General features: G+C 43.4%; 1 protein-coding gene across 1 annotated transcript; it reads left to right on the top strand.

Annotated features, from left to right (window-relative positions):
* Positions 1–234: 234 nt before the first annotated feature.
* LOC128697969 (uncharacterized) lies at positions 235–14,247 on the top strand. Its single transcript, XM_070097489.1, has 3 exons — positions 235–447; positions 5,593–6,163; positions 12,429–14,247. The coding sequence occupies exons 2-3, from the start codon at positions 5,826–5,828 to the stop codon at positions 13,753–13,755; spliced, it is 1,665 nt and encodes a 554-aa protein (XP_069953590.1). The 5' UTR covers positions 235–447; positions 5,593–5,825; the 3' UTR covers positions 13,756–14,247.
* The last annotated feature ends 776 nt before the right edge of the window (positions 14,248–15,023 follow it).

Below are 15,023 nucleotides of genomic sequence, written 5' to 3'. Positions count from 1 at the left end.
CAGATTCAAGCTGGGTGTTATTAGATAACTCTGGAGCCATTAATATGGCAGTACAGACGCCCAGATGTTACTTCTCCTGGCTAACTCCACGTAGCTCCTACCTACGTTCTCATCTAAGTAGGTGACACCAGAGTAATAAAGATATATAAAGTCCAGCAGTAAGGATTAGTAATAAGCTGTGGTAACGAAGGTGAATACTGAGGTACCGCAATAAACATGAATAATAAAAGTGTGGGAATAAAGATGGGTAATATAGATGTGTAACAGAGGATCTTTCACCTTGACAGGGGTGGTTCCTCTGGGCCATCTTCAGTGGCTTCCTCTTCAATCCTTTCATCTTCTTCGAGACGGGAGGAGGAGGAGGAGGTTCAGATGGATCATCTTCCTCATCTTCCTCATCTTCCTCATCTTCTTCATCTTCTGTATCGTCGTTTGGAGCATTTGGAGGTAAAGTTATTATTATTATTATTATTATTATTATTATTATTATTAGGCTCGTGTGAGTCATGTTTATATATATATATATATATATATATATATATATATATATATATATATATATATATATATATATAAATATATATATATATATATATATATATATATATATTAGTTAAAAATAGGAGAGGAGAGTTATTAAATGGAGAGTTAGAGGTATTGGGAAGATGGAGGGAATATTTTGAGGAATTGTTAAATGTTGATGAAGATAGGGAAGCTGTGATTTCGTGTATAGGACAAGGAGGAATAACATCTTGTAGGAGTGAGGAAGAGCCAGTTGTGAGTGTGGGGGAAGTTCGTGAGGCAGTAGGTAAAACGAAAGGGGGTAAGGCAGCCGGGATTGATGGGATAAAGATAGAAATGTTAAAAACAGGTGGGGATATAGTTTTGGAGTGGTTGGTGCAATTATTTAATAAATGTATGGAAGAGGGTAAGGTACCTAGGGATTGGCAAAGAGCATGCATAGTTCCTTTGTATAAAGGCAAAGGGGACAAAAGAGAGTGCAAAAATTATAGGGGGATAAGTCTGTTGAGTATACCTGGTAAAGTGTATGGTAGAGTTATTATTGAAAGAATTAAGAGTAAGACGGAGAATAGGATAGCAGATGAATAAGGAGGCTTTAGGAAAGGTAGGGGGTGTGTGGACCAGGTGTTTACAGTGAAACATATAAGTGAACAGTATTTAAATAAGGCTAAAGAGGTTTTTGTGGCATTTATGGATTTGGAAAAGGCGTATGACAGGGTGGATAGGGGGGCAATGTGGCAGATGTTGCAGGTGTATGGTGTAGGAGGTAGGTTACTGAAAGCAGTGAAGAGTTTTTACGAGGATAGTGAGGCTCAAGTTAGAGTATGTAGGAAAGAGGGAAATTATTTCCCAGTAAAAGTAGGCCTTAGACAAGGATGTGTGATGTCACCATGGTTGTTTAATATATTTATAGATGAGGTTGTAAGAGAAGTAAATGCGAGGGTCTTGGCAAGAGGCGTGGAGTTAAAAGATAAAGAATCACACATAAAGTGGGAGTTGTCACAGTTGCTCTTTGCTGATGACACTGTGCTCTTGGGAGATTCTGAAAAGAAGTTGCATAGATTGGTGGATGAATTTGGTAGGGTGTGCAAAAGAAGAAAATTAAAAGTGAATACAGGAAAGAGTAAGGTAATGAGGATAACAAAAAGATTAGGTGATGAAAGATTGGATATCAGATTGGAGGAAGAGAGTATGGAGGAGGTGAATGTATTCATATATTTGGGAGTGGACGTGTCAGCGGATGGGTCTATGAAAGATGAGGTGAATCATAGAATTGATGAGGGGAAAAGGGTGAGTGGTGCACTTAGGAGTCTGTGGAGACAAAGAACTTTGTCCTTGGAGGCAAAGAGGGGAATGTATGAGAGTATAGTTTTACCAACGCTCTTATATGGGTGTGAAGCATGGGTGATGAATGTTGCAGCGAGGAGAAGGCTGGAGGCAGTGGAGATGTCATGTCTGAGGGCAATGTGTGGTGTGAATATAATGCAGAGAATTCGTAGTTTGGAAGTTAGGAGGAGGTGCGGGATTACCAAAACTGTTGTCCAGAGGGCTGAGGAAGGGTTGTTGAGGTGGTTCGGACATGTAGAGAGAATGGAGCGAAACAGAGTGACTTCAAGAGTGTATCAGTCTGTAGTGGAAGGAAGGCGGGGTAGGGGTCGGCCTAGGAAAGGTTAGAGGGAAGGGGTAAAGGAGGTTTTGTGTGCGAGGGGCTTGGACTTTCAGCGGGCATGCGTGAGCGTGTTTGATAGGAGTGAATGGAGACAAATGGTTTTTAATACTTGACGTGCTGTTGGAGTGTGAGCAAAGTAACATTTATGAAGGGGTTCAGGGAAACCGGCAGGCCGGACTTGAGTCCTGGAGATGGGAAGTACAGTGCCTGCACTCTGAAGGAGGGGTGTTAATGTTGCAGTTTAAAAACTGTAGTGTAAAGCACCCTTCTGGCAAGACAGTGATGGAGTGAATGATGGTGAAAGTTTTTCTTTTTCGGGCCACCCTGCCTTGGTGGGAATCGGCCAGTGTGATAATAAATAAATATATATATATATATATATAGATATATATATATATATATATATATATATATATATATATATATATATATATCTATATATATATATATATATATATATATATATACAAAACAACCACTCTGAAAGAATAGAGAAATTCCAAGCGCTTTCGTGACTACTCACATTATAATGTGAGTAGTCACGAAACCGCTTGGAATTTAAGAACATAAGAAATGAGGAACACTGCAGCAGGCCTGTTGGCCCATACTAGGCAGGTCCTTTACAATTCATCTCACTAACAAAACATTTGCCCAACCCAATTTCCAATGCTACCCAAGAAATAAGCTCTGATGTGAAAGTCCCACTCAAATCCAACCCCTCCCACTCATGTACTTATCCAACCTAAATTTGAAACTACCCAAAGTCCCAGCCTCAATAACCCAACTAGGTAGACTGTTCCACTCATCAACTACCCTATTTCCAAACCAATACTTTCCTATGTCCTTTCTAAATTTAAAGTTATCTAATTTAAATCCATTACTGCGGGTTCTCTCTTGGAGAGATATCCTCAGGACCTTGTTAATATCCCCTTTATTAATACCTATCTTCCACTTATACACTTCGATCAGGTCTCCCCTCATTCTTCGTCTAACAAGTGAATGTAACTTAAGAGTCTTCAATCTTTCTTCATAAGGAAGATTTCTAATGCTATGTATTAATTTAGTCATCCTACGCTGAATGTTTTCTATCGAATTTATGTCCATCCTGTAATATGGAGACCAGAATTGAGCTGCATAATCTAGGTGACGCCTTACTAATGATGTATAAAGCTGCAGTATGACCTCTGGACTTCTGTTGCTTACACTTCTTGATATAAATCCCAGTAATCTATTTGCCTTATTACGTACGCTTAGGCATTGCTGTCTTGGTTTAAGGTTGCTGCTCACCATAACCCCCAAGTCCTTTTCGCAATCTGTATGGCTAAGTTCTACATCATTTAACTTGAACATCAAAATGGTATACAATACCGACAGGTATTAACAATGTTAATATCTCTAGTGTTTGTGTATATTTCGCCTGCTCTTGCGAATTCCTTGCATTGTTAATATCTCTAGTAAGGCTGATGCATGCAGGGGATGAGATGAAAACCTGTAAGCCTTCTCCCTGAAAGCTGGCTGCCTTGGATCAAAGTCTAGCGAAAGCTGGACTCCAAGGTATTGGTCCAGTGTGGGTAGATTGGTAAAGCACTGCGTACCTTGTTCCATGGTTCGTAGGTTCGAGTCTCTTTCAGCCAGAGATCAGTGTTTGTGTATATTTCGCCTGCTCTTGCGAATTCCTTGCATATATAGTTATATATATAGTATATATATATATATATATATATATATATATATATATATATATATATATATATATATATATATATATATATATATATATATATATATACATGTATATAAAACTCAAGTGGTTTTGAATCATTATTTATCATGTGTGTTGTGTATGATTTAAAAGCAAGACATGTATGATAGACGATCATAAAATATTTTCTATAATGGCCGTAATATTGAGCATGATGAATCGCGCTAAACTTTGGGAGAAAACGAAGAGAATGTTTATTATTTGTCAAATTTATGTTTGGGTGTCGCCCGTGTGACTCACGGGCGAGGTATGGCCATCCCAGGTGTGACCTGAAGCCAAGGTGGGACCTGAAGTCAAGGTGGAACCTGAAGCCAAGGTGGGACCTGAAGCCAAGGTGGGACCTGAAGAGAAGGTGGGATCTGAAGAGGTGGGACCTGAAGAGAAGGTGGGACCTGAAGCCAAGGTGGGACCTGAAGCCAAGGTGGGACCTGAAGAGAAGGTGGGACCTGAAGTTAGGGTGTGACCTGAAGTTGAGAGGTGACCTGAAGCCAAGGTGTGACTACACATACATACAGCTGAATTTAGAGGCTACGAACTGGTAACCCGGGATGCTGGTATTCCAGTATGTTGTTATCCCAGGATGCTGTTAGCTCAGAATGCTGTTATCCCAGGATGCTGTTAACTTATAATGCTGTTATCCTGTTATCCCAGGATGTTGTTGCCTAGAATGTTGTTAGCCCAGAATGCTGTTATCCCAGGATGCTGTTATCCCAGGATGCTGTTAGTAGTGAAGATTTCTACAGTATGGCTCGGAAGTAACACCTAGGTGTTACTTCCGGTCTAGGGCTTCCACGGTATGGCTCATCAAAGGATGCCGCCTTTTAACACCTTTATGCTAATGACCTTGACCTCACCTTCGACCACCTCGCCCCACCCCACCCGCGCCCCCCACCCTCGACCACCTCACCCTCGACCACCTCACCCTCGACCACCTCGCCCCACCCCACCCGCGCCCCCCACCCTCGACCACCTCACCCTCGACCACCTCACCCTCGACCACCTTGCCCCACCGCACCTGCGCCCCCCACCCTCGACCACCTCACCCTCGACCACCTCGCCCCACCCCACCCGCGCCCCCCACCCAAGACCACCACGCCCACGACCACCTCACCCACAACCACCCCACCCTCGACCACCTCACGCCTGCCCACGCCCCCCACCCGCGCGCCCGCCCGTGCGCCCGCCCGCGCGCCTTCTGCAGTGCCTTCTGCAGCGTCGTCCGGATCGCCCCCGCTCCCCGAATATTTTTCCGATTTTTTTCAATTTTTTTTTGAATTTCATTTTCTTGTGATCTCTATCTCCTCGGATCAAGTTTGTGGGTTCCCCCTATGGGGGTAAGCATTCAAATGAACTGCCCCTATGGGTTTTTTGAATTTCTTGTGCTCTCCAACTCCTCGGATGCCACCCATACCAGTAAACTAACACCCAGGTACCTACTTACTACTAGGTGAACAGGGGCAGCAGGTGTAAGGAAATACGCCCAACGTTTCCACCCGTGCCGGGGATCGAACCCTCACTATATGAGTTGAAGTCGCTACCAACTGAGCCACAGTAATCAATGTTCCTTTGCCCGATTTAATGTCTCTGGGACTGCGTGACTAATACCGGGTATTTAACACACTTTCTTATTTCTCTCCAGCCATTCCGCCCATCTTCGCTGCTGCCCAGGTCGACGACTTCGACTTGGAGAACTCGACGGATACTCCGACAACAACAGACATCACCGACACAACAGATGCAACAGATACAACAGATGTGACAGACGGGGAATCAACGGGACCGACGGAGTCTCCGCTTCAAGGAGAAGCAGGAGACCCGACCGACCCAACAGTGGCGCCTGACGGGGAAACGACTTTATCCCCGGAGGGAGAAATGACGGAGCCGACGGAACCGACGGAACCGACGGAACCGACGGAACCGACGGAATCGACGGAACCGCCGGTCACCGCTACCGAACAGACCCCTGAAGACATGTCCCCCGATGCGGAAACTTCCACGGTTCCGGCGGAGGATGCGACGGAGACGCCCACCGAAGAGCCCACGACGGTACCCGAAGGCTCGGACAACCTCGCTGAAGCTACCTTCGCTACTTTCCCAGACTTCGCCTCAGCCAGGCCGTCCTCCACAACGGATACACTACTCGGAGGTGTTGTGGCAGTGGACGCTAACATCTGGGACATCTTGGCAAATCTGTCCTCGGCTAGCCCCGAGTACGTATAATCTATTATAGATTAGTATCTCTGTCTGCGTGCATGCCCTGGGTGTACACTTTCCTCTGTGTCTATGTGTGTACATATGTATGGATAACTTCCAATTCTTCACAGTTCACAGTTCTCCAGTTACAGTGTTGGCTGTGAATTGTTCCAGCCACGGTATTGTGACTCATGAATTGTTCCAGCCACGGTATTGTGACTCATGAATTGTTCCAGCCACGGTATTGTGACTCATGAATTGTTCCAGCCACGGTATTGAGACTTGTGAATTGTTCCAGGCATGGTATTGTGACTTGCTTTCTTCTATAGTTACGATAATATATATATATATATAAATATATATATATATATATATATATATATATATATATATATATATATATATATATATATATATACTATTTCCCCTGGCCCGGCTGTCATACAATCATACATACAGATTCAAAGATATCATCCACACTCAGTGATATTTACCACTGCATGTATTAAACACATCATGCATGTCGAAAAAAATTATCATATATATTTTCTTGACTATATAAATCGCTGTATTTTTTTATGGACTATTCAATTACAGTAGTGCGGAGGGTATTATCTGCAGTTAAAACTAACTCTCTCTCTCTCTCTCTCTCTCTCTCTCTCTCTCTCTCTCTCTCTCTCTCTCTCTCTCTCTCTCTCTCTCTCTCTCTGTCTCTCTCTCTCTCGTTAAATGCATGTTAATCACTAATCAAAAAAACATAAGTTCATAGATATCGCCCAACTACGTATTGCCCAACAACGTATCGCCCAACAACGTATCGCCCAAGATGACCGGTCAGTGTAATCTTGTGGTGTCTGCCTCAGCCGTAATTAAGGAAGAATAACTCTGCTGAAACTCTGCGGCTGTCACAAAGGAAAGCAAACAGCAGAAGAAGAGAGAAGACCCACAATGGAACAAACAGAAGAGCAACAGAGAAATCCCACAGCGGGGCAAACAAAAGTGGAACAAAGTAGGGTCCCATAACGGGACAAACGGAAGAGGACCAAAGAATTCCCCTAGCGAGACTAATGTCGGTTTGAATCCCACGTCTAACAAGAAGGCGAGTTCCAGGAGACACACTCACATAATCACAGCATCCATAGAGCAATAGAAAGCTTAAAGGAAACGCAAGCAGGTGATTATAGCTTTATAGAGCAATAGTAAGCTTAGAGGGAAGTCAAACAGGTTACAGCGTTAACAGAGCAATAGACAGTCTTTGGGAAACACATGAGGTAGTTCAAGTATTATATAGAGCAGTAGAAAGCCTGTGGTAGGAGATGACTTAGGTGGAATGTGCGTGTTGAGAGGGTGTTTGTAGGGAGGAGGTTTATCGCAGTAGGTTTCCTGAAGCAGGAAGCTTCCTGCAACAGGGGGCTACGGTGAAGTAGGGGGCTTCTTGTAGCAGGTGCAGCACCCTGAAGCAGAAAGCCTTCTCAAACAGCAGGAATCCTACATCAGTGGGTAACTCTGTAATAGACTTCTTGTAGACGTAATAAGACAGTTAGGAATCTTTACTCCGAAACGTTTCGCCTACACAGTAGGCCTCTTCAGTCGAATGCCGAGATAGCAGAGGCAGTAGAGACGTAAAGACGATGTAATCAGTCCATCATTCTTGAAGACGTAGCTTTGAGGTGGTCAGTCCTTCAGCCTGGAGAAGAGATCTGCTCCACAGTCAGCAATAATCAAGATACCTAACTGTTGCACACGTGTCTCATCAACCTGTCTGTATTGCATACATTTATCATACTGATGTAGAGGCCTTGAGAGGAGCTAAGGTAAGTTAGTTTAGAAAAAAATGGGAAATAGAATATTTGGCTATTTTAATTGTGGTAACTGTGGTAATGGTAGTGATTGTGGTAATGGTAGTGATTGTGGTAATGGTGGTGATTGTGGTAATTGTGGTGATTGTGGTAATTGTGGTGATTGTGGTAATGGTGGTAACTGTGGTAATGGTGGTGACTGTGGTAGTGGTGGTGGTAGTGTTAATGGTGGTGATTGTGGTAATGGTGGTGATTGTGGTAATGGTGGTGATTGTGGTGGTTGTGGTAATGGTGGTGATTGTGGTAATAGTGGTGATTGTGGTAATGGTGGTGATTGTGGTAGTGGTGGTGATGGTGGTGATTGTGGTAATGGTGGTGATTGTGGTAATGGTGGTGATTGTGGTAGTGGTGGTGATTGTGGTAGTGGTGGTGGTTATTATTATTTATTATTATTAAAGATTCGCCGGTATTCTCCCGGCCCGGGCCTATTCCAAGTGGTGGCCCGGCCTTGGCTCCCTCTTTAGGGAGTGTCTGAGACCTAAGTCTCCCATGGGAGGAGGCACAAGTACCTCCTCATCTTTGGGACCAACTGTCCCCAGGCCTAGCCACAAGCTAGGCCTCTCTGGTCTGCCATCCCCGCCCCAAGGGGACTAATGGGAATGACAGTCTTGTGAGCTGCAAGCTCGGGCTCAGGGCACCTACCCTGCCCTAGAAGTGCTGGGCATGGTGTCGATGTGTTGGTGGTGGTGGTAGTGGTGGTAGTAGTGGTGGTAATGATGGTGGTAGTGGTGGTAGCAGTGGTGGTGGTAGCAGTAGTGATGGTAATAAAGTCAAAGCAGAGATATTATCAATAATAATACCAATACTTATAACAATAATAATAATACAATTAATTATAATTAATAATCATTGAAAATCAATTAAAAATATAATCATGCTAATAATAATATAATCATAATAATATAATAAATATTTTAGGAATAATTTTAATCATATTGATGATAATAATAACTCAATTATTAAAAAAAATTATTAAAATAAAAAAAGATAATGACGGTAATAGTGATGATAAGAATAATTATTTAAAAATAAATATTTATGAAAGTATTTATTATACAAATATATTAAAACATTGATAATAATAATAATAATAATAATAATAATAATAATAATAATAATAATAATAATAATAATAATTTTAAATACATCATCACTGGTATTGTCATTATCACTGCAACAACAATAGTAGTAATCACCTGCTGGTAGCTGGTAGTTGCAACACTCTTGCAAGTCATCAATCACTCACAGCAACACCTGCAACAACACCTGCACTTGTGCACTTGTATTAATCTCTTCATTATTCCCTCTTCTTAACGCTAGAGCGACGACCTCATACTGACACACTTGTCCAACAACGGTAAGTCATACTTATAACAACTGTAATGTATATATATATATATATATATATATATATATATATATATATATATATATATATATATATATATATATATATATATTCGGTCCTAAAAATCGTGTGTTTATGGGTTTTACGCTGATTCTCAGATAAATGGTCATAAACACACACAGAGGGGCCAGGAGCTAAAACTCGACCCCTGTAACTGTATTTACGTTAGGTCAAGTTTGTCAGGAAATAAGTGTTTCCTGACGCGGGTCTTAATCATATGATGATCCACAGCTGGAGCTTTTGGTCATCTGACCGAGGCCTTCCACTGGCTTGTCCTGTCACCACTTAGTATTAACACCCAGGTACCTAGTAGTAACACCCAGGTACCTAGTAGTAACACCCAGGTACCTAGTATTAACACCCAGGTACCCAGTAGTAACACCCAGGTACCTAGTAGTAATGCCCAGATACCTAGTATTAACACCCAGGTACCTAGTAGTAACACCCAGGTACCTAGTAGTAATACCCAGATACCTAGTAGTAACACCTAGGTACGTAGTAGTAACACCCAGGTACCTAGTAGTAATACCCAGATACCTAGTATTAACACCCAGGTACCTAGTAGTAACACCCAAGTACCTAGTAGTAATACCCAGATACCTAGTATTAACACCCAGGTATCTAGTAGTAACACCCAGGTACCTAGTAGTAATACCCGGATACATAGTAGTAACACCCAGGTACGTAGTAGTAACACCAAGGTACCTAGTAGTAATGCCCAGATACCTAGTATTAACACCCAGGTACCTAGTAGTAACACCAAGGTACCTAGTAGTAATACCCAGATACCTAGTATTAACACCCAGGTACCTAGTAGTAAAACCCAGATACCTAGTATTAACACCCAGGTACCTAGTAGTAACACCCAGGTACCTAGTAGTAATGCCCAGATACCTAGTATTAACATCCGGGTACCTAGTAGTAACACCCAGGTGCCTAGTAGTAATGCCCAGATACCTAGTATTAACACCCAGGTACCTAGTAGTAACACCCAAGTACATACTATTAATTAACACCAAGGTACCTAGTATTAACACCAAGGTACCTAGTATTAACACCCAGGTACCTAGTAGTAGCACCCAGATACCTAGTAGTAACACCCAGGTACCTAGTAGTAACACCCAGGTACCTAGTACTAACACCTAGGTACGTAAGACTAGCAATGAGGTACCTAGTACTAACACCCAAGTACTTAGTACCAACCTCCAAGTACGTAGAGCACCCCAGGTACCTAGAACTAACACCCAGATACCCATTACTGTTAAGTAAACAGGTACAACAGATGCCATCACACAGCTGACTCACTCCCTGGTAAACAGATGTTAGTGGACACAGGTACCAATAATTTAGCTGCCTCCTGAGCCATCCTACATGAGTCTGTATTATAATTTCATATATTCTCTCGATTAACTAATCATATTATTTCTCTGAGACAATATAACCACAGCGGCTGTATTTTTGCAGTTAGAGCAACGGAGATCAGTTAAAAATTTGTTGATTATCAGATAACTTTAACCTTTATTTAATAATATACAAAGTTATATTTTATTTTTTGTTTGTATCATTAAAAAGCAAATTATTAGTTTATTAATTATTTTGAAAGTTGTTTTAAAAGTATTTAAAATTAAAATAATATTTACATAAAATTATGTAGCACCTAGTAAATTAATTTAATATTTTGATTTCATTGTACAATTTGGTATTTTAGTTGCAGTTCGGATGGGTAATTTGATTATTTTTTAATGGCTGTTTACAGCCAGTAATAATAAATATAAATATTATCATATGGTTGTTAATAATTCAGAAGGGGAGGTGAGGTTCATTTCCCTGGATCAAGAGCCCGTCTTATAACGACGCGCCTCCCCTGGGAGTGTCCAGATTGTTATATATCAACGACTTTACTGGATGATCTTAGGCCCACGAGCCCCTTTGAGGCGGGGTAGATGGCAGACCAGAGGCCTAGCTTCTCCCTACGAGCCCCGTGAGGGCGGGGAATGTGGCTAGGCCTGGGGACACTTGGTCCCAAAGATGAGGAGGTACTTGTCCCTCCTCCCATGGGAGACTTAAGTCTCGAGACGCTCCCCAGATAGGGAGCCAAGGCCGGGTCACCACTACTTGGAAAAGACCCGGGCCGGGAGAATACCGGTGAATAAAAAAAAAAAAAGATCTTAGGTCATATACTTTGTAATATGCTAATTAAAGCCACAGGAACCGCTTCGTATTACGTATTAGGCCTAATTAAAAGCAGGCTTATATAAGCCTTGATGCTAGTTAAACTTGACTACCTTCCATTCCCCAGACGGTGATCCTTGAGGGTTTATCGCTTCCCTATGCAATGGACAACTCAGCTTGTACGACCAACACTAAGATTTTGTTAGGTGGGTTATTAACCCAGGATAACCCAGTAAAGACACTGGCTTACTTCCAGTGTGCTCATTTAATCCTCTTCCCCAGGATGCCACCCACACCAGTTGACTAACACACGTTATATACACAGTGTAAACTCATTCTTACTACAGCTGGCATTGCTTAATAAATTATTAAATTTAAATGAGAGAGAAATGCACGCAATAAATTATTACAAAATAAAAAATATGTGACCAAGACAATGCAAATCACAGCTGAGGTGACAACAGTGACTTGTCGATTACTGTTGTTACAACGGTAATTTTGACTCTCCTTCGACCTTTTTTAACTTACATATATAATAAATACAAATGGGAATACTTGTAATATATTTGAATAAATAAAGATAATAACGTATTAACATAATTATATATAAATATCAGTAAAATTAAATGAATATAAAGGTAATTATTGCTAATAATTATATTGTTTGAGAGAGAGAGAGAGACAGAGAGAGAGAGAGAGAGAGAGAGAGAGAGAGAGAGAGAGAGAGAGAGAGAGAGAGAGAGAGAGAGAGAGAGAGAGAGAGAGAGAGAGAGAGACAGAGAGACAGAGAGAGACAGAGAGACAGAGCAGCCATTCATATAACATTCTGATCGTACATTACAGGAGTTCGACGCCCATGCCCGGTCAGTCGATCTTGCCGCACCTACCGCCCATCCCCGTGCCCCGGCCCACTACCGAACACAGCAGTCTACCCATCCCCTGGCCTGAACTGACCACTGACTCGTCCTCCCAGGCTGGAAACCCTCCGGAAACCACTGTAGCTCCCAATTACTCCCTGCTGCACGCCTGCCTTGTCCTTGGTGGTGACGTGAAGTCTTGCGTTGCTCAGGCTGAGGTGTACGGCCAACTGTTGCAACAGGACGACCAAGGGTCGCTCCAGAAGCCCACGTCAGAAGATTCGACGCCTTCAGGTATCGAAGTCATTCAGCAGATCCACCCGTTCGCCGAAATCCTGGACAAGACGCCGCCCTCGTCGCTGAATCAGATCAACAACCAGCCAGAAGATCCGCGTCCCTCGGATATCCTGGGAGTCCTGTCGCAGGTTCAGGCCATCCAGGAGTCCTTTGCCAACTCGCAACTGTTCCACAAACCGCCGGAGAACACGGTGACCTCAGTCGTTCACAGGATACAGGAAAACACGACTAAGGACCTTGATGGCCTCTACCCTCACGCCGAAGTCATCCAGAGCCATTTTTACGAACTACCGCAAGACAGCAACAGGGACAACGAACACGCTGAATTAGTTCCCGTCTTCCCAGACGACGTTGAGACAGTGGAGGAGAAGCCGCCGCAGACGCACAACTCCATAGACCTGACGGTGAGACCTACATCGGATGAGAGCATTACGAACTCTATCGTAGTGGAGGCGGAGTCTCCAGAACCTCCCATCAGCCTCATAACTAATGCCGGTATTCTGGAGGTCCAGGAGAAAACCCCGGCATTTAGACCTCTTGTTCATCGACCTTCTTCTCCTCTTGATTCCGAAGGAGTGGAAGATGAGGAGGAGACACAGACGGAGGAAAGTAATCTCGTCCTCACTGAGGAAGCCACACAGCGCTCCTATATTGAAGAATCTCGTCTAGAGGAGCACCAGGTGGTAAACACCGTGTCATCCAATGACCAAGTGGAGATGACACTCTTTCTGGTCTCCACTCCTTCTCCAGACCAGAAGAACGAAGCAGAGCCGAAGGAGGATGAGGATCCAACACCCCCACAAGACCCAGCCAAATTAAGAAGTCCCAGTGGCGCTAGTGACGAAGGTGGGACCGCCAAAGACCCACTGGCGGAAATCGAAGATAGTATATTCGACCAGGAGGAGGACACGGAAATGATACGTAAAGACCCACGAGCTCAGCTTATAAAGAGACTCTACCCTCACGCTCAGATTCTCCCCAACAAACCCAGAAGACACACATCACAAGGAGCTTAGCCAGAGAATATATTCAGCACAGGTCCGAGATAAACCGTAACAGTAGATGGTATGGGAATACCAGTAAACTGTAATTGATCAAGTCACACACGAGTGCCTTTATCACCTTCACATTATATTAATGGTACACAATGCCGTAAATTTAGCTGATGAACTAGGCACATGTGCAACACCTGGGTATCTTGATTTTTTAAAAAATAGCCAGATGTTGCGTGTGTTTAATTTATTACAGATCCTAGAAGATAATTACCACAAAATTCATTGTATCCACATGTCTGAAAGAAGACACGCTTGGAGCAAAGTTGATAGTAACGATAGGTCTTAAAGACGTGTATACAAATGGCTTATTCACTCTTCATATAATTGCATTTTGTCTGGAGTTTCTTGTGCGCATGGAGGAATATTTGCTCAGAAGTGAATCTGAAGAAGCGAGACGAGTGTAGGATGAGCTTTTCAAATTTTTTCCCCAAAATACGGCCGTATCCCACCGAGGCAGGGTGACCTGGCGACCTGGTGTGACCTGGTGACCTGGTGTGACCTGGCGACCTGGTGTGACCTGGCGACCTGGTGTGACCTGGTGTGACCTGGTTTGACCTGGTGTGACCTGGTGACCTGGTGTGACCTGGTTTGACCTGGTGTGACCTGGTGACCTGGTGTGACCTGGTGTGACCTGGTTTGACCTGGTGTGACCTGGTGACCTGGTGTGACCTGGTGTGACCTGGTGTGACCTAGTGTGTGACCTGGTGTGACCTAGTGTGTGACCTGGTGTGACCTAGTGTGTGACCTGGTGTGACCTAGTGTGTGACCTAGTGTGTGACCTGGTGTGACCTAGTGTGTGACCTGGTGTGACCTAGTGTGTGACCTGGTGTGACCTGGTGACCTAACAAGAAAAACGAAAGTTTTTCTTTTATTTTTTATTACATTGACATATTTATTATGCTCATGGGGAAGCGCTAAGCCCGTAAGGATAACACAGCTACTACAGGTGGTGGGGGGGGCTACCTGGAGGTTATTCCGGGGATCAACGCCCCCGCGGCCCGGTCCATGACCAGGCCTCCCGATGGATCAGGGCCTGATCAACTAGGCTGTTACTGCTGGCCGCACGCAGTCCAACGTACGAGCCACAGCCCGGCTGATCCGGCACTGACGAGGTATCTGTCCAGCTCTCTCTTGAAGGGAGAGAGGAATGCTATAACAAACAGGTTTGATCCGATGAAGGGAAGGGTGAACTACAATACCTTGAATCAAAAGCCCCCGTCCTGCATCAA

This window comes from Cherax quadricarinatus, chromosome 58 (assembly GCF_038502225.1).
Source record: "Cherax quadricarinatus isolate ZL_2023a chromosome 58, ASM3850222v1, whole genome shotgun sequence".
NCBI classification, from domain to species: domain Eukaryota; kingdom Metazoa; phylum Arthropoda; class Malacostraca; order Decapoda; family Parastacidae; genus Cherax; species Cherax quadricarinatus.
This window is presented reverse-complemented; position numbering and strand designations above follow the sequence as displayed.

Coding starts and splice junctions, on each gene's coding strand:
- LOC128697969 (XM_070097489.1), top strand. CDS start 5,826: ATGACGGAGCCGACGGAACCGACGGAACCGACGGAACCGACGGAACCG. Junction 6,164..12,428: donor CTGTCCTCGGCTAGCCCCGA/GTACGTATAATC, acceptor CGTACATTACAG/GAGTTCGACGCCCATGCCCG.